Genomic DNA, 19402 nt, shown 5'->3' on the forward strand with positions numbered 1-19402 from the left:
ACGCCGCAGTGCCCCTTCATCTCCGCATCTTTTCTGCGACCAGCCCCTTTGCGCTCGGCTTCCTTCTCTTCTCTATTCCTTTGCAATCCACTCCCAACAATCACCATGGCTTCGCTTCCTTTCCCGCGCCGCTTCCAGAGCCAGAATCAGTTGGACGCGGTGCGGCGCCTTCTGGGGTGGACCGCGCCGGCGTACGCCGGGAAGGTCAGGGCCGGCAAGATTCCCCTCCGCGACCTTGCCGCGGGGGAGTTTGTCCTTTTCAATTCGTACATTATGTGCGGGTTGGTTCCTCCGATCTCCTCCTTCTTCCTCCTGCTCCTGGAGGAGTTCGGCCTCCAACTTCATCATCTCACCCCCCACTCCGTCCTCCTCGTGGCGGTCTTCGCCCACCTTATGGAGATGTTCGTGGGGGTGCGCCCCTGCACCACCATCTTCAAACACTTCTACTCCCTGGTTGGGACCGGGAAGAAGCGCGGCGAGATTGGCGCTTATTACTTCCAGCTCTGGCACGGAATGGCGGGCTCCTACATCGTCGCCTTCTCCAGCTCCAAGTGGGAGGACTGGCGTGAAGGCTGGGTCATTGCGGCAGTCGAGCCCCATGACCGCCTGGAGCTGCCAACAGAGGGCCCCCAGAGCGACCGGAGCACATGGAAGGCCAGGCCAACGATACCAGCGGAGCTCGACCCGGTGCTGTACCGGATCAAGAAGCTGGCAAGGAGCGCCCTGACTTCCATGATGGTGCTGGGCGACTTCCTGAAGCGGCGGATCGCCCCCCTGCAGTAGCGGTCTCGGATGGCCTACGTGTACACGGGGCTAAATGACTGCTGCAGGATCGCGCGCGGGCCAGGCGGCGACTTCACCAGGGCGGAGCTGGAGGCGGCGGTCCGGGCGATGACCGGCGAGGTGTTCGTTCCCGAGTCCCTGGTCCTCCCGAGCGGGGTGAAGGCCCTGTGTGAGGACCAGGCACTGCGTTCATCGGTCCTGGCGTCGATGCCGACCCTGGACGAGGGCGGCCTGGCGGTCCGGCAACTGGGGGGCGACCCCAACCGCGGGCTCCAGATTCCTGGCACCACGCCGAACCGCCAGCAACGCACCAACGAGGGTCCCGGGGAGCCGGAGCCCAGAGGTCCGGCCCCCAGCGGGAAAGGGAAGGAGAAGGTGCCGGTGCCAGAGCACCGGCAGAAGGATAATGCGGGTGCTGCCCCGGCCCGAGGAAGCGACAAGGCCCAGGGGGCAGTACCCGCACGAAGCAGCCAAGCCGAAGGAGCAAATCCCGGAGGCTCCAGCGAGGCGATGGCTCCTTGGTCGGGGAGCCGGCGCCCAAACGCCAAAAAACGGCGGGGGTGGAGGAGAAGAGCGGGGCTCCACCACCTCCGCCCCAACGCAGGCAGGCGGAGAGGGAACCGAAGGAAGCGCGACGGCCTCCTCCGAGACAACAGACTCCTCCGCCACCACCACCAGAACGGCGGCCAGCGACACCACCACCACCGTCCGAGGTCAGGCCACAGTCCCCATCGCCGCCGCCAGGAGGCTCAATGGCCGGGGACGCCCCCCAAAGGTCCGGGGGGTCCTCGGCAGGGAGGAAGGTCCCCCCAGCCGCCCGGGGCAGATGGGAGTGGTGCGACTTCCCTTAAGTAGTTTTGTCAAGGTTTTTCATTTCCTTTCTTGGCTTCTGGTCCTTAACCATACAGGTGATATGGCAGGCCGCAATCTTCAGACGCACCAACTGGGGGATCCGGCCCCCAGCCAGCGCCGGGACCCTCGGCGCCGTCCCCAGCAGGTCTCCTGCCAGAGACAGCTCCAGATGTCCCCGGACCCATGGGCCCGGAGCCGGAGGCCACCACACCGCCGCGACCCAAAGCTGCCCCCCAGGAGGAGGGCACCAGGCCCGCTGCGACGACCGAGGCATCGGCGATAGAGCCGGGTGTCGAGGTCGGGCCCTCTCCAGCTGAGCTAGCAGCAGAGGGGACCGCTGCCACGGCGGAGGCTGCAGCGCCAGGGGTAGCGGAGGTGGTGGAGGTCGCGGCGCCGGAGGCAGCGGAGGTGGCTGCACCGGGGGCGACAGAGGCGGCGGCACCGGAGGCAGCAGAGACAGCGGCACCGGAGGTCGCTGAAGTTGCCAGCTACGCCGCCCCACCGGTAGAGGAGGAGGAACCAGAGGTGGTGCTGGGAAGGCGCCTCCTCCCAAGTACGGCGGAGATCCCCCTCCCCCGGCTCATAGCCAAAAGCCAGCAAGCTCAACAGGAGCTAGAGGCTGGCATGCGCCGGGAGTGGGAGAAGCTGGAGGCGGAGCGCCAGCGGCTATCCGATTGGGAGGTTCGCTTGGGCGACCGCATCAACTCCGTCTCTGCCCACTACGCCGAGGAGCGCGCCAAGCTCGTGCAGGGGCGCGAGCTTCTGCAGGAGGAGCTGGAGCAAGCTCGCGTCCGGGAGGCGGCGGCGCTCCAACGGGAGAAGGCGGCCACGCGGCGGGAAGCAGAGGCCCTCGAGGGGCTGATCGCAGTGGAGGAGATGAAGCAGGCGGTGGCAGACAGGGATCGGGTTGCCCGGGAGCTGGCGGCTCAGGCCAGGAAGGCGTCGGCAGCGGTCGAGGCGGAAAAGTCCGCCCTCGCAGATTTGGCGGCGGCGGCAGCAAAGAAAGAAGAATGGCTGGCCGCCCGCAAAGCAGAGGAGGTGGCCCGGCTTCAGGAGCAACAGAAGCGGGAAGAGGCCGTGGAGGAGGAGCTGGCAGCCGGGAACCGGAGGCTCCAGGAATGCGAAGCAGCGCTCCAGGAGAGGGAGGCCAAGGTGGAGGGGCTCCTGGCAGAGCAGCGCGCCGGCTCCGGCCGGTTAACAAGATAGGTCAGTACGGTGAACCCTCTGCTAGAGGCACTCGGAGCCAACCCTATCTGGGTACCGGAGGCTCCTTCGCCATTTGGCGCCGCACTCCAACTGCTGGACTCCACCGCCAGGCGGCTACAGGACGCGGAGGCCGGGATGCAGGACCTCCTGGAGACAGAGGGGCGAATAGTTGCTCGGGGGATAGCTGAGTACATCCTCACCAGCTTTCGGAGCCATGACCCCTCCATCCAGCTGACTCCTGTCTTGGTCGGACCCCTCCGGACGACAACGGCCGCCGCGCGAGAGGGGGTCCAGGAGGCGGTGGACATGGTCACAGCCCGCCTCCGGCGACGTCCCGAACCTGCAGAGAGTGGGAGTGCCTCCGGACCACCAGAGCAGTAGTGCTAGTATCTTTTTGTTATTTCTTTTGTAACATAACTTTTGTTATTGTAAGATAGCTTTAAAATGTTGTGCACATTATTAGTAATGCGTTTAAGTATTTGATGTGTCTACTTCTCGCGAAAAACTTAGCTTTTTTCCTGATTGTCGATCTGCAAAGTGTTGTTGGGCACACCGAGGTCCCGTGGCCCCCTGGGAGGTAGTCGCGATAGGTCGGGACTAGCTGCCATAAAACCGAGGTCCTGCACATGGCTTAGGATCGACGTTTAGTAAACGTCCCCACGGGTTCTCAGTCTGGCCAGCGAAGGCCTCCTAAGTTGCGTAGCAAGCCAGAGCACTAGGACCTGCGTTCGAGGATTAAAAGGGGTCCCGGCCCCCGGGTCCACGGTTCAAGGTACGACGGTACCCACCCTAGGGGGGCAGAGTGTGTAGGCTTAGGATACGGAACCAGGCTAAGCGGCTAGACAACCCTGGACCCCAGTAAAGGGCGAGCACGTCCCCCTGAAGCCAGTTCCCAGGGGTCCGGTCCTTTCTCTCCTGCGAAACAGAGGTCCGAGGCAGAGACGTAGCGTAGCAACTCAAGGGAGGCTTTAGGCACAACACAGACGTGAAGAACACGTGGGGGGTTAGCGTAACAAGAAGCGAAAAAATATAGAATCGCATAGACTTCAAGGATGCATTTGAGAACAAATTTTCCCTTAATGAATTGGTACAGAAGAGTTGTGCGATGTATGCCAGGGGCCGGGTTTACGAGGGCGGACCTCTACCGCCCTGGTCCGCACGGCAATGCTACCAATTACAAAGGAAAGATTTCCTCTCAACCAGGTCCTAGGGACAGAACTTACGGAGGTGCTCAATGTTCCATGGATTGGGTAGTTGCATTCCATCCTCCGCAGCCAGGCGAACAGATCCGGGTCGGCACACCTTTGTCACCTTGAAGGGCCCCTCCCAACTGGGGGAGAGCTTGTGCATGCCTTCCCGGTTTAGGATTCGCCTTAGGACTAGGTCCCTGACCCGGAGCTCCCTACTTCGCACGAACCGTTGGTGGTAGCGCCGGAGCGCTTGGTTGTACCGTGCATTTCGGACTGCTGCTCGCCATCTGCGCTCGTCGACGAGGTCCACGTCTTGGCGACGCTGCTGTTCCTGCAAATCCTCATTAAAAGTCTGGACTCGGAGAGAGCCCATGGTGATCTCCGGGGGAAGGCACGCTTCGGCCCCGTAAACCAGGAAGAAAGGGGTTTCCCCTGTTGCGCGGCTGGGTGTGGTCCGGTTCCCCCATAACACACTCGGAAGCTCTTCAATCCACCTTACGCCATGCTTCTCAAGATCACAGTAGGTCCGGATCTTGAGTCCTCTGAGGATCTCAGCGTTGGCCCGCTCAACTTGGCCATTGCTCCTAGGGTGCGCCACTGAGGCGAAACAGAGCTGAATACCCATATCCTCACAGTACTCCTGGAAGTATTGGCTCGTGAACTGAGTCTCATTGTCAGTAATAACCCGGTTCGGGACCCCGAACCGGCACACAATTGACCTGAGGAAAGCAGTTGCCGACGCCTTGGTGATGTTGACCACAGGGGTTGCCTCCGGCCATTTGGTGAACTTGTCAATGGCGACATAGAGGTACTGGTACCCGCTGACGGCCCTAGGGAAAGGTCCCAAGATATCCAACCCCCATACCGCAAAGGGCCAAGAGGGAGGAATCATCTGCAGCGCCTGAGCTGAAGTGTGTATCTGCTTTGCGTGGAACTGGCACGCTTTACAGGTCCTTACCAACTCAGCTGCATCCTGGAGTGCTGTCGGCCAGTAAAAGCCATGCCGGAAAGCTATACCAACCAGCGTGCTGGATGAAGAATGACTTCCGCACTCGCCTACATGGATCTCCGCAAGCAAGTCGCGGCCCTCTTCCTGGGTGATGCACCGCATGAGGACACCGTTGGCGCCACGGCGGTAGAGATCCCCTTCTACCACTGTGTATCGCTTAGCCATCCGGACAATGCCCTCAGCAGATGCTTGATCTTCAGGAAGTTAATTATCTTTCAGGTAGTCCCGGACCTTAGAGATCCATGCATCGGGACCTTCCTGAGAAACTGGGCGTGGCTCCCTGAGGTCTTCGGGTCCCTCAAGGGAGCACACGACCCTTGGCGGGCACCACGGATGGAGCGCCGCCGGGACCGCTAGCTTCGAGGTGCTAGTCCGACCCCCATCGCCCAGGTCGGCAGGCTGGGCGGAAGGCTTCGGCAGACGTCTCTGGAAGACGCCCTTAGGCACGGGTGCCTGGGTCGATGCGCTCGCAGAGAGTGCATCAGCTGCTGTGTTGCCTTCGCGTGGAACATGTTGCAGTTCCAGCACATCGAAGTCCTTCGCCAGCCTCTTCACATGAATGAGGTAGGCTGCGAGCTGGGGGTTGTTGCAGCAACACTCCCCCCGGACTTGCCTGATGATGAGCTGGGAGTCCCCCTTGACTAGGAGCTCCCGGACCCCCAGGGACAGAGCCGCCGTGAGCCCAAGGATTAAGGCCTCATACTCCGCCATGTTGTTGGTGGCCTCAAAATCGAGGTGCACCATGTACTTTAACTGCTCGCCACGTGGGTCGATGAGGACCACGCCAGCCCCGACCCTCTTGCCGCGGGCGGACCCGTCAAAGAAGAGGGTCCAGTGAGGTTCGGTAAAGACCGGAGCCTTGACCTCCGGACGTGGGGGGTCCGTCCCTTGGTCCGGACCCCCGGAGGCGCTTGGTGCAGGCGTCCATTCCGCGATGAAGTCAGCAAGGATCTGGCTCTTGATGGCGTGACGCGGTTGGAAGTCGAGCTGGAACCCAGCGAGCTCTGCTGCCCACTTGGCGATGTTGCCTGTGGCGTTAGAGTTGTGGAGGATGGCCCTCAATGGGTAGGCGGTCACCACCACAATCTTGTGGGCCTGAAAGTAGTGGCGGAGCTTCCTGGACGCAACAAGTATAGCATAAAGGAGCTTATGCGTCTCACGATACCTGGCCTTTGCCTCATGAAGTATCTCACTGACGTAGTAGACCGGCTTCTGGACGGTCCTGGCTCTGCCAGGTGGACTAGATCCTTCGGCTCCAGCTGGATACCCGTCGGCCCCTAGGCTGCTTAGCGCTTCTCCGGGTCGGGACCCGGCCGGATCCTCCGAAGTAGGGCCGGTTACTGGAGTGGTGGAGGCCGGACCTCCCTCTCCTGCAGGGGGGTCCGCGGGGGCCCCCTGCGAGAGAGGCTCGGACCTCTCGGTGACCAGCACCATGCTGATCACTTCGGTCGTTGCTGCAAGATAAAGAAACAGTGTCTCACCTGGGTCCGGTGCGACCAGGACCGGCAAGGAGGTAAGGTACTGCTTCATCTCTTGGAAAGCACGTTCTGCCTCTTCGGTCCATGCGAATGGGCCGGACCCCCTCATCAACTTGAAGAAGGGAAGTGCCCTCTCCGCCAGCCAAGAAATGAAGCGGCTGAGAGCTGCCAGGGACCCCGTCAGCCTCTGTACATTCTTGAGGCGTGCAGGGGGTCTCATTGCCTCGATTGCTCGGACCTTATCCGGGTTGGCTTCGATTCCCCGGTGGGAGACCAGGAAACCAAGGAGCTTCCCCACCGATACGCCGAAGACGCACTTCTCGGGGTTAAGCTTGGTGGAGGTCGCTCGTAACTTGTCAAAAACTCGAGCTAAATTTTCCAATAGGGAATACGACTCTCTAGTCTTGACAACGACGTCATCGACATACACCTCTACTATATCTCTAACCAAATCACCTAGAGTGATATTCATTGCACGAGCAAAGGTGGGTAGTGCATTGAGCAATCCATAAGGCATCACTATATAACAATAAAGATCATCCACTGTTACTAAAGCTGTATGCTTCCTATCATCTCTAGCCATTTTGATTTGATGAAAACCAGAATAGGCATCTATGAAGGATAGCAAATCACACCCGGAGGTGGAGTCTACAATCTGATCTATACGCGGGAGTGGATAAGAGTCTTTTGGACATGCCTTATTAAGATTGGTGTAGTCGATGCACATCCGAAGCTTCCCGTTGGCCTTTGGGACCACAACTGGGTTGGCCAACCATACAGGATGGTAGACCTCCTCGATGAAGCCAGCCTGCAGCAGCTTGCGGACCTCTTCACGGATGAAGTTTTGCCGCTCAATGGACTGCTTGCGTGGCTTCTGCCGGACCGGCCTGGCGTCGGGGCGGATCTTCAGATGATGCTCAATCACCTCCCTGGGGATCCCGGGCATTTGTGACGGTTCCCAGGCGAACACATCAACATTTGCCCGGAGGAAGGCGATGAGCGCGCTTTCCTATTTCTCTCCCAGGTTGCCATCGATGCGGGTGGTCTGGGAGGTCTCCGCTCCGACCTGGACGGTCTTCACGGGAACATTGTCTGTGTCGGATGGACAGACCCTCGGTGCCTTGGCCAGGGCCTTGGCACGTGAGGTCGAGGGGTCGGACCCCTGGGCGCCAGCTGCAGGGGCAAGTCCTGTTGCCAGCGCATGGAGCTTTTCAACCGCCACAACAGCAGCGGCACGGTCACTCTGGACAGTGAGGACGCCTGCCGGAGAAGGCATCTTCAGGACCAGGTACCCGTAGTGGGCGACGGCCATGAACCGGTACAGGGCCGGTCTGCCGATGATGGCGTTGAAGAGGAGGTTAACTTCCACAACCTCGAACTGCACGTTCTCGGTACGGAAATTATCCTCCGTCCCGAATGTAACCGGTAGGGTGATGGTCCCCACCGGGTACACGGGATCCGGGCCCACTCCTGAGAATGGGCGTGATGGAGCCAGCTTGGACTCCGGGATCTGCAGGTGCTTGAACGCTGCATAGCTGATGATGCTGAGGCCGGCGCCTCCGTCAATCAGCACATGGTGAAGGCGGACATTGGCGATAGTGGGTGCAGTGATGAGCGGCAGCACTCCAGCGCCCGCCATATTCTCTGGGCAGTCAGATGGCCCGAAGGAGATGGTGGTGCCCTTCCACCGCTGGTGGGGCGCCGCCCTCGGCACCCCTGGCTTTACCGAGAGAACCTCCCGGCGAAGGGCCTTGACGTCCCGCCGAGAGACGAGCCCTGAACTGCCACCGTACATAACGTACAACTTCTTGCGGTGCTCGTCCCCGCCGGACTCGGAATCGGACTACTGAAAAAGTCCCTTGAGGTCTTTGTTGGGGGCTTGATACCCCAACTCCCTCTCAGTCGCAGCTGCGTCGGCATCGGAGGCTTTTTCCTTACCGGACCGCCGCGGAGGGGAGGTGCCTTCCTTAGAGGCTTGGTCACGCCTCTTACTGAGGCGCTCCGCGAGCTTCTGGATCTCGCAGCACTCGGCGGCACTGTGGCGAGCCCCTGGATGAACAGGGCACGACCCGGGGTCGGTGCGCTGCTGTCGCGGGCGCTTGCCACGGGAGTTCTGGCCCCCGGTTGTCGCAGCTGCAACGGCCGGACCCCCAATCCGTGACTTGTCAAAGCCACGGTTCTTCTTGTTCTTCTTCTTGCCACTGCCAGGGGCAGCAATACTGGGCCCACTCGTTTGAGCAGGTCCTGCATGGGTTGTACAGTGCCATGCACGGCCTTCTGCAGCCCGAGCGCACTTGTCCGCCAGAGTGAACAGGGCGGTGACAGCTTCTACTTGGTGGGTCGCCAGCTTCTCTAGCATCTTCTCGTCTCGGACCCCCTGTCGGAAGGCTGTGATGATAGATGCATCGGAGATACGTGGGATAGTTCCACGTACCTTGGTGAAGCGGGAGATGAAGGCCCGGAGGGTTTCCCCGGGTTGTTGCCTCACGGCGTGGAGGTGGGCCTCCACGCCATGCTGCTGGTACACACTGGCGAAGTTCACCGTGAACTGTGCGCAGAGCTCACCCCAGGACTGGATGGATCCCGGGGTAAGATTCATGAGCCAGGTCCGGGCTGGCCCGGTCAAGGCTACATGAAAGTAACTTGCCATGACGGCTTCGTTACCTCCAGCCGCCGTGATGGCGGTGATATAGACCTGCAGGAACTCTGACGGGTTGGTGGACCCGTCATATTTTTCTGGCAGGTGAGGCCGAAACTTGGACGGCCAGGCGACCGCGCGGAGGCGGTCTGCGAGCGCCGCGCAACCCACGCCCGTCACCGGTGCCTGGGGGAGTCCCTGCGGCCTGGCCGCAGCCGCATCGAGCTCGGGCGCAAGGTCCGACCCTCAATGTTGAGCCGTCGGTTTCGTGCTCGCTCGATGGAGATCCTGGCATCCTCTCCCGCATGCCTGCGGATGAGCTCCGCCCGGAGGTCCTCGGTCCGTGCACTCCTCACGGATGGTGAGTGCACAAAACCGGATGCGCCGCCCTGGCGACGGCGCTGCCTGGATACAGACCCCCCCGCTGGGCCTGGGGAAGCCTGCGCCAGGTTGAGGAGGCGATCCACGTCGTCACGCCATTGTCTGTGCGCGTCTGGCGACGCCGCCTCACCAGGGGGGTTGCGGAGCAACTCCCTGGCTGCCATGAGGGGCCCACTCGGTGAAGGCACCGATTGGGCCACAGAGGCCCGCTCTGCGGCACGCTATGGAGCAGCGCGCGGGGCCGCCCGAGAGGGGGGACGGCACGAAGCGTGTGGCGTCGTGGACGCCACTTCTTCTCCAACCATGAGGTCGTGATGACCGTTCTCCTGTGCCATCGCAGGAGTCAAGGAGGTCGACCGAGTGCTATCCAAACCTAAATTCCCCTATCTGGCGCGCCAAATGTCGGAGGAATTCTCCAGCCGGGTGGCGGAAAGCACCCGCCTAATCCTAGTTAAGGATGGGTTTGGAGGAGACTTACGAGCGCTCGATCGGTGGATAGATGAACACAGGAGGGACACGAAGATTTTAGAGTGGTTCGGGCCGCCGGAGCGTAATACCCTACGTCCACTATGGTATTGTATTGACTGTGAGAGCCTTGGGTAGAATTTAGTCTGGACTTGTGCTTGTGTATCTGACCCTCGTGTTCTAACGAGTGCACTCTCCCTTTTATAGTCCAAGGGGAGTGCTTACACTGAGCGGGGCCCCGACAGGTGGGCCCGGCCAACAGGAGTTGTTCTATGAGAGGTATGGAGGATATCTCCTCAAGCTCCTCTCCGTAGTCTTTTCGATCGAGAAGTTGATGTGCGTATCTTTAGCCAGGATATGGCCGTGTACAGCCTTGTCTTGTACAGTGTCCGGCGTCAGCGTTGCATAACAGTGAAGCCGTGCTGTCACTGTTAGGATGGGACCTCCCGTCAGGCGGTGAAGCAGCGCTGACCCGTTGCGTGTGCACTGTTACAGCGCACGCCTTGGCTTTGCCTATTACAGACCATCATCACGCGCGCAGCGTTGTGACGGGACTGTACACAGTCTACGCACTGTGCACGGTGATACGACGCGCCGCCTTCAGATCAGGCAGACTTACCGTGGTGGCAGGCCGCTCTTTTTGACTTGGGCGCGCCCGGCCCATCTACCGCATTAAATGCTGGTAGGTGGGTTGGAGACCCGCGAAGGGCCTTCAGCCGCAGGCACGTGGCAGGGCCAGCCCCGCTCCCTCTATAGGACGGCACGTGGCGGCACCGGTCCCCTTCCCCGGGGGGAAGGGGGTCCGGGCCCTCCGAGGCCGGTTGTAGCAGTCTGGCCCGTGATGGTCCGGCCATCACACGTAGCGGCCCCGGACCCCCTGGGGAGTCCGGCTCCGCGGGGGCAACCCGAGAGCCCTCCTGCCCTCCTGGGTGCGCAGAGGCCCCGGACCTCTTAGAGCTCCGGGAGGGTCCGGAGACCGTGGTCCCAGCTGTCAGGCCCGGGTAATGTGCCTCGTCACCCAGAAGGCGAGGGGGAGATTATGGATTATGAGACGCCAAGGGCCTGGACACCCTAGCAGGAGGTACCCCTGTCAGTATGTACCGACATATATATATATATATATATATATATATATATATATATATATATATATATATATTATATATATATATATATATATATATATATATTGTCGGAGGAATTCTCCAGCCGGGTAGCGGAAAGCACCCGCCTAATCCTAGTTAAGGATGGGTTTGCAGGAGACTTAGGAGCGCTCGATCGGTGGACAGATGAACGCAGGAAGGACACGAAGATTTAGAGTGGTTCGGGCCGCCGGAGCGTAATACCCTACGTCCACTTTGGTGTTGTATTAGCTGCGTGAACCTGAATGGAAAGCAGCATAAGCTTGTGTGTGTGTGTGACCTGGAACCTTGCGTGTCTGAAAAGCCCGTCCTCTAACGAGTACACTCTCCCTTTTATAGTTCAAGGGAGGTGCCTATACTATGCGGGACCCCGACAGGTGGGTCCGGCTAACAGGATCCTACTCTATGCGATATGGAGATCTCCCTCTCCAGCCCCTCGCTGTAGTCTTCACAGTTGGGAAGATAATGTGCGTATCCACAGCCTGGATACGGTCGTGCGCTGCCTTGCAGGCACAGTGACTGCTGTCAGTGTTACCCAACAGTGGAGCCGTGTTGCGACTGTTGGGTCAGAATCTGTCAGGCGAGGGGGCAGCGCTGACCCGCGCGCCGTTGCCTCCGCGTGTATTGTGGCAGCGCACGCCTCGACTCTCCTGTTACAGGCCATCATCACGCCGCGCGTGGCGCCGTGACGGGACTGTACGCCGCTCGCGCACAGTAAACGGTGACACGACGCGCCGCCTTAGAAACAGGTGGGCTTACCGTGGTGTCAGCCTACCTGCCCCGTGTGTCAGTGGCAGGCCACGCTTTTTGACTTGGGCGCGCCCGGCCCAACTACCGCATTGAATGCTGGTAGGTGGGCTGGAGACCCGCGAAGGGCCTCCTACCACACGCACGTGGCAGGGCCAGCCCCGTTCCCTCCGCAGGGGCGGCACGTGGCGGCACCGGATCCCTCCCCGGAGGGGGGGGGTCCAGGCCCCCGAAGCCGGCACGAGCGGTCAGGCCCGCGATGGTCCGGCCATCACACGTGGTGGCCCCGGACCTCTCTGGGGAGTCCGGGTCCGCGGGGGCTGCCCGAGAGCTCCCTTCCCTCCCGTGGCAAGCGGAGGTCCTGGACCTTAGAGAGCTCGGGGAGGGTTCGAAGACCATGGTCCCAGCTGTCAGGGCTGAGCCGTACGCCACGTCACCCAGAGGGCGTGGGGGAGGTCACGCACGGTGATACGCTAAGGGTCTGGACACCCTAGTAGGAGGTACCCCTGTCTGTATGTACCAATATATATATATATATATATATATATGTATATATTCCTGATCTGCTTATGATATATATGTTGCGACGAGGGAGGAGTAAACTCTGGAAGAAGACTACGCATTGCTGGCTAGATGAGGCTATCTATACTCGATCCTCCCCAGCAGTGAACACTACAGTTGAAGCTTTGTTTTTTTTTTTGTTTTGCACTGTATCTTCCTACCACATCCTCTTCCCCCTCTGACTAATTAACACATCTCCTAAACGTGCACTTGAGATTGATGCCATCCCAGAACTAGGCAATCATATGGCACAGTCTGCTCATTCAGAATGGTATAAATAAATGTCCCAATACTAGATCGAGAGCCAACCAATTGTCTTCCACCAAAAAGTGGGTTTTCTGCCCCCATCTGATTAAACTATTCTATAGTTGACCAATGAAATAATATATATGTGGATACGACTTCAAAAAATCATATGTATGCTTTTGGGTGAGTTGCTGCATGGGAGCATGGAAACAAGTAGTATTCATGCATGATTGCTACTCATGATAACATGCATGCATGGGATGCGCCGATGGGGTGTTTTCCAGCAGTGGCAGTAGATCGTTGTGCACGCGTCCAAGCAAAGCAAAGCAATGCATTCTCTAGCTATCTCTGCACTTGCCCATCGATATCGATGTCATGTCAACGTCCAATTTTTCCAAATTCCTGTACGTTATAGCAGCATAAACATGCACGGTGCATCATATATTCAAACTGTTAGGTATATGGCGCAATTAGTACGCCAACAATGCCAGAACTTGCATTGGTCCAGTTGATCGAAACCCTCTCTCTCTCTCTCTCTCTCTCTCTCTCTCTCTCTCTCTCTCTCTCTCTCTCTCTCTCTATATATATATATATATATATATATATATATATAGCCAGCAGTCGGCTCCTGTACTGCCATCTACTCCATCACAAAGTCACAGCCGTCTCCTACTGTAGCCACCTGCTCGTTCAGAAAGCTGCTTCAGGCTATACATACGTGCTCGATCATATCATGGGCAGCAAGTCGGCCATGGAGGGTCTTGTGCTGTTCCTAGTTGCGACATCCGTGCAAGTGCTAGTCGTCGCCGGCCGCCGGCCGCCGGCGCTGTACGTGTTCGGGGACTCGATCCTGGACGTCGGGAACAACAACTACCTGCCGGGGGAGGACGTCCCCAGGGCCAACAGGCCCTACTACGGCGTCGACTTCCCCGGCATGATTCCCACCGGGAGGTTCAGCAATGGCTGCAACACCGCTGACTACGTTGGTGCGTACACGTATTTCTATTTGGCTGGCTGTATATTTCGACGATCATGGAAACCAAAGGTCTGTGCATCCTGCAGCAAAGAGCATGGGGTTCGTGAGTAGCCCTCCGCCTTATCTGTCGCTGGCACCGAGCTCCAGCCTTGTGGGCCTCACCGCCCTCACCGCCGGCGTCAGCTACGCTTCCGCTGACGCTGGCATCCTCGACTCCACCGTAAGTGTTTGATCAAATTAAACACTAATCAACGCATGCACCTGTGGCTTATAGTCGGGGACTGACTAGCTACACGCAGAACGCCGGCAAGTGCATCCCGTTGTCAAGGCAGGTGGAGTACTTCAACGCCACCAGGGCTACGATGGTCGCCGCGGTGGGCTACGGCGCGGTGAACGCCCTGCTGTTCAAGTCCATCTTCCTCCTCGGCGTCGGCAGCAACGACCTGTTCGTGTTCGCGGCCGCGCAGCAGTCGCGGAACAGGACGGCCGCGGAGCAGCAGAGCGACGCTGCCGCGCTCTTCGCCGACCTCCTCTCCAACTACTCGGCCACCATCACGGCACGCCACCGCACCCAATCATTGCTGCTAGCTTGCTTTTCTGATTGATCATTATATTCGCTTACGTGCGCATGCGTGCGTGCAGGAGCTGCACGCGATGGGCGCGAGGAAGTTCGCCATCACCAACCTGGGGCTCCTCGGGTGCGTGCCGGCGCTGCGGGCGCTCGACCCGGCGGGCGCGTGCGTCGACGGCCTGAACCTGCTCGCCGCCGGCTTCGACGGCGCGCTCCGGTCGCTGCTCGCCGGCCTCGCCCCCCGGCTGCCGGGCCTCGTCTACTCCCTCGCCGACTCCTTCGGCCTCACGCAGGACACCTTCGCGGACCCGCAGGCGTCGGGGTACACCGACATCGCCGGCGCGTGCTGCGGCAGCGGGCGGCTGCTCGCCGAGGGGAACTGCCTGCCCAACTCCACGGTCTGCTCCAACCGCGACCAGCACGTCTTCTGGGATCGCTTCCACCCTTCCCAGCGGGCCTCTCTTCTCACGGCCCAGGCATTCTACGACGGGCCGGCCCAGTACACCACGCCAATCAACTTCATGCAGCTGGCCCAGTCCAGTTAATACATGACATGTAATCTTTGTCTAATATAAGAAAAACAGACACATCATGTAATCAAGTATAAAATGAACAATCCTATTTCAGACAGGAAAAAAAACTGCAAGCAGATCAAGCTTGCTGTCTGAAACGTCACTGTAAAGCTAGCTAGCTGATTGGAGGCAGTAGCAAGTCAATCTCGAGACTAGCTAGAAGCACAAATAAATGAATAAATAATCCTATTACTGCTTGCTTTCCGGTCCCACTCGTTGTTCGACATTTATTCAGGAGTGCAGCAGGAGGGCAACTATATTAAAACCGTTTAATAGACGGTCTCATGCAATGCCACATCATATCGAGACGACTTAACAGGCAACATGTACAATATATTGTTAGTTTTATTATCTCATAGTAGCATCGTATCCTTTAATTTATGGAATAAAAAAATATTATGGTAGTATGACATCAATAACCGGTCCGTGCAATGGTGAGTAAGCGGTCTCATACTCCTTAATTTTAGCTTATAAGGCGGTTGTTTCGCGAAGCAACCGTCTCGTTCTCTCTTTTCTCCCTCTCTCCTATCTCCTCCACATCATAAAAAATTCTATATGAAACTGCATAAGACAACCTATGAGACTGCTGAAATATAGTTATGTACTCGCCCTAAGCTGGTCGGATCATTCCCGCATTTTCCTTAGAACTTGCCTTAGAACAGTAACGCACATATTTCTCATAATAACGAACAAACAAACCTCTAATCTATTACTTCCAAAATCGATCGCTCGATTAATTGGTTCGCAAGATCGAAGAGAGGCTGATCTCGACGCTAAAACAAAAGCAGATATATGTATATTTTTCAAAAGAGACGGCAAAAACTTATTCACCGGAAATTTAAGAAAAATAAAGTGACAAAGTGCCGGCCCAGTTTTTTTTAGTGGAAACCGGATTAAACAAAACCCACAGAATGTGAATGGCATTATAAAATGGGTATGATTAGCACATCAGATGGACACCCATTCTCTAAAAACTATTCAAAAACTGATCCGGTTCATCATCTGTATTGCTATATATCACGCTTTATATTACAGGACAAAACTGAAAAGGCGCAAAAAAATATTTAGAAACCATGCATCATGCACCTACTATAAAAAATATTTAGAAACCGTGCATCGTGCACCTACTACCTTGTCCGTGTGTAATTACACACATTATCATTAGCTAGCTGATCTCAATTAAAGTGAGGTTACAACAATGTGATGCGCATATATAATGTAAAATAAGGAAAAGCTCCCACTGTGAAGTATAGTTGACACAAGGAGACAGCAGACACGTTAACGGATCCATTCATCAACATGATGATGCTGACCAAACAATGCAAATTGCATGGTCTCGATCTCACGGTTAGTTACAAGGTGTCAGCCAGAACACATGCGTGCCCACCTACCATTTCATTTCGCCTATTTGTTGACTACTAGCTAGGGTAATTAAAAAGCATTCGACTACGTGCTCATTCGTTCCCATTCACTTTTTGGATCTTCAGAACGTTCCTAGCACCATCTTAGCTTGAAGCCTTTTTATTGAGTGCTGCTTAATTATAAATAGCTGCCCCCCTGCTCACATCAACTCACAACCCAGTTACTCTCATCAACAATCAAGGCAGCTGCTAGCCGTGTGCAAGAAACGACGACTGTACTAGCTAGTTGTGGATTGCAGCGCCGTCTCTGCTAGCTCTAGAGCTGTAGGGATCGATCGACCATGGGGTACGAGCTTGCCGTGAAAGCTCTCGTTGCTAGCATCGTGCTCGGCGTCGCCGTTGCCGGCGTAGAGCCGAGTAAGAAGATGATGTGGCGCCGGCAGGTGCCGGCGATGTACGTGTTCGGGGACTCGACGATGGACGTCGGCAACAACAACTACCTGCCAGGGGAGGAGGTCCCCAGGGCCGACAAGCCCTACTACGGCATCGATTTGCCGGACTCCGGCAAGCCCACCGGAAGGTTCAGCAACGGCTACAACGTCGCCGACTTCGTTGGTACCACGCTTCTTCTTCTGAGTTCGATTCTGACGACGGATGATGAGGAGAAGTTTGTCTGTCAAGTAGAATCCATCATTGATTATATATATATATATATGCATTTTCTACAAGGCTGTGTTGTGTAACTGAATTTATACGTACGGTACGGTTTTCCTGTCCATGCAGCAAGGAACCTGGGATTCGAGAAGAGCCCTCGGGCTTATCTGGAGCTCAAAGCGCGCAGCCATCTGATCCCGAGCGCAATCACCAGTGGAGTGAGCTATGCATCGGCAGGAGCTGGGATCCTGGACTCCACTGTACGTGTTCTAGTATTGATGACGTGCATGCATATACACGTGTGATTATTAACCATGCACTTCACCACTAACCCTACTGCAGAACGCTGGAGGCAACATCCCGCTGTCGCAGCAGGTGCGGCTGTTCCGGTCGACCATGGTCGAGATGGATGCCACGGTGGGCCCACAAGCAGTGAGCAGGCTGCTCTCCAAGTCCTTGTTCCTCTTCGGCGTCGGCAGCAACGACTTCTTCGCCTTCGCGACGGAGCTGGCCAAGCGGAACAGATCGGCGACGCAGGGCGACGTCGCCGCCTTCTACGGCAGCCTCATCTCCAACTACTCGGCCGCCATCACGGTATGCGAATGTCAGTAGTCTATGTTGTCATCTTCATTAGTTTGTCAGTCCATGTGGAGAGACTGAGCTTTGTTTGCTGGGACGGAGTTATTACGCTAACATACAAGCTGTCATGCTGGAGAGTAGTACCATATAAACACATGCTGCACGTGCTGTATATATATAACATATAAGCAGCCTACTATACCCAAGGCGTTGCAAGGTCAACTACTACTCCGTATAGACTGATCGATCACAGAGATAAGTAATTAATTAATGGATAATATATAATACTGATCATGCAGGAGCTGTACAAGCTGGGCGCCAGGAAGTTCGGCATCATCAACGTGGGCCCTGTCGGCTGCGTGCCGCGCGTGCGCGTGCTCAACGCGACGGGCGGCTGCGCCGACGGCATGAACCAGCTCGTCGCCGGCTTCGACGCCGCGCTCGAGTCCCTCCTGGCCGGGCTCGCCGCCAATAAGCTGCCGGGCTTGGCCTACTCCCTGGCCGACTCCTTCGGCTTCACCGCCCGCACCGACCCGCACGCGGCGGGGTTCGTCAGCGACGACAGCGCCTGCTGCGGCGGCGGGCGGCTCGGCGCGGAGGCGGACTGCCTGCCCGGCGCCACGCTCTGCGCCGACCGCGACCGCTTCCTCTTCTGGGACCGGGTGCACCCTTCCCAGCGGGCCGCCATGCTCAGCGCGGAGGCCTACTACGACGGCCAGGCCCAGTTCACCAAGCCCATCAGCTTCAAGCAGCTGGCACAGAAGAGTAGTTGATTTTCGTTGCTTGCTTGTTCATTTTTCAGATACGACCCATCGAGTATGTTTCTTCGTTGCACTACTACATTATAATTTGTATGTACGTGTTTTATTTTCCTCGATAGCGATATCTAGTCAATTTGGTTGAGGATGAGGAAAAATAATATGCAAGTTCGTGAGGAGTTTTCCATCTTTGGTGTTTTTAGTAAATCTATTATATTAATAAGAAAGTGTTAAAATAAACCATCACATTCGCCAAGAGAGCCTACGTTAATTTAGAAAAGAGAAAATATACATTGTTAGATTTTATGAAGATCCGACGGTCCAAACTAATCTAAAGAATGACTAATAAAAGCCTAATTTTAGAATAAAAATATTAGAAATATATTTTTAAAAAATAGGAATATGTTTGTGTGTCCACGTCAAGAGGTTTAGGGCATGCACACCACAGTGAACAAACAATTGAAGCAGATAACCTTCCAAAAAAAAGGAGAAAGCCAAAAGCGCATCACCACTGCATTCTCGCCGCAAGCTTATCTTCACGCTTCCCATGCTGCTCCTCCATTGGGCCTAGAAATGCAAAATTCGAGAGCCATTTATTCATGTGATTTGTGATAGAAGCCTAGCTGAGTGCCTAGCTAAATTCAAAATTCAAAAAAATAGATCTAGACTAACTCAAAAGGTCTATGTAAAATACGACTAATATTCTATCTATTATATTAATAAGAGTGTTAAAAAGCCACCACGTTCGTTAAGGTCTAGAAATTACTACATTAATTTGAAAAAGAGAAGGATTTACACTGTTGGATTTTATAAAGATCAAAAAGTCTAAACAAACTCAAAAATTCAAATACGACTAATAATCTATTAAGGGGTGTTAAAACAAGCCATCGCGTTGGTCAATAAATTTTCATATTAATCTAAAAAAGAGAAGAATTTACACTATCAGATTTTGTGAAGATCTCACGGTCTAAGCTAATTTAAGAGTCCATCAAATACGATTAATAATTAGAAATATAAGAAAATTAGCAGTTGGCCAAAGATTTTATATCAAACATGACTACTAAATTGATAAATTCAAGAATTAAGAAATAGAAAAAGTTAGTAGTTGATTGTACAATGATTAAAAAGCAAATTAAGAAGAAAAATAATTAAATAAATAGTGTCAAATACAAATAATAAATAACCAATTTTAAGTTAAAAGGAATACATATATTTCACGCCAAATATAATTGA

The 19402-nt window shown here is 55.9% G+C and overlaps 3 protein-coding genes across 3 annotated transcripts; all 3 read left to right on the forward strand.

Moving 5' to 3' along the window:
* Positions 1-1818: 1818 nt before the first annotated feature.
* LOC112889046 (uncharacterized abhydrolase domain-containing protein DDB_G0269086-like) lies at positions 1819-3284 on the forward strand. The gene is made up of 3 exons (XM_025955523.1): positions 1819-2160; positions 2281-2712; positions 3279-3284. The coding sequence occupies exons 1-3, from the start codon at positions 1819-1821 to the stop codon at positions 3282-3284; spliced, it is 780 nt and encodes a 259-aa protein (XP_025811308.1).
* A 10081-nt stretch (positions 3285-13365) lies between these two features.
* On the forward strand, positions 13366-14962 carry LOC112890825 (GDSL esterase/lipase At5g55050-like). Its single transcript, XM_025957686.1, has 4 exons — positions 13366-13684; positions 13761-13894; positions 13974-14231; positions 14317-14962. Exons 1-4 carry the CDS (start codon positions 13432-13434, stop codon positions 14788-14790), a joined length of 1119 nt encoding a protein of 372 aa, XP_025813471.1. The 5' UTR covers positions 13366-13431; the 3' UTR covers positions 14791-14962.
* Positions 14963-16378: 1416 nt separating this feature from the next.
* LOC112888848 (GDSL esterase/lipase At5g55050-like) lies at positions 16379-18356 on the forward strand. Its single transcript, XM_025955209.1, has 4 exons — positions 16379-16793; positions 16962-17092; positions 17175-17426; positions 17711-18356. The coding sequence occupies exons 1-4, from the start codon at positions 16520-16522 to the stop codon at positions 18182-18184; spliced, it is 1131 nt and encodes a 376-aa protein (XP_025810994.1). The 5' UTR covers positions 16379-16519; the 3' UTR covers positions 18185-18356.
* The last annotated feature ends 1046 nt before the right edge of the window (positions 18357-19402 follow it).

The sequence above is a fragment of the Panicum hallii genome, chromosome 4, assembly GCF_002211085.1.
Source record: "Panicum hallii strain FIL2 chromosome 4, PHallii_v3.1, whole genome shotgun sequence".
Taxonomy (NCBI): domain Eukaryota; kingdom Viridiplantae; phylum Streptophyta; class Magnoliopsida; order Poales; family Poaceae; genus Panicum; species Panicum hallii.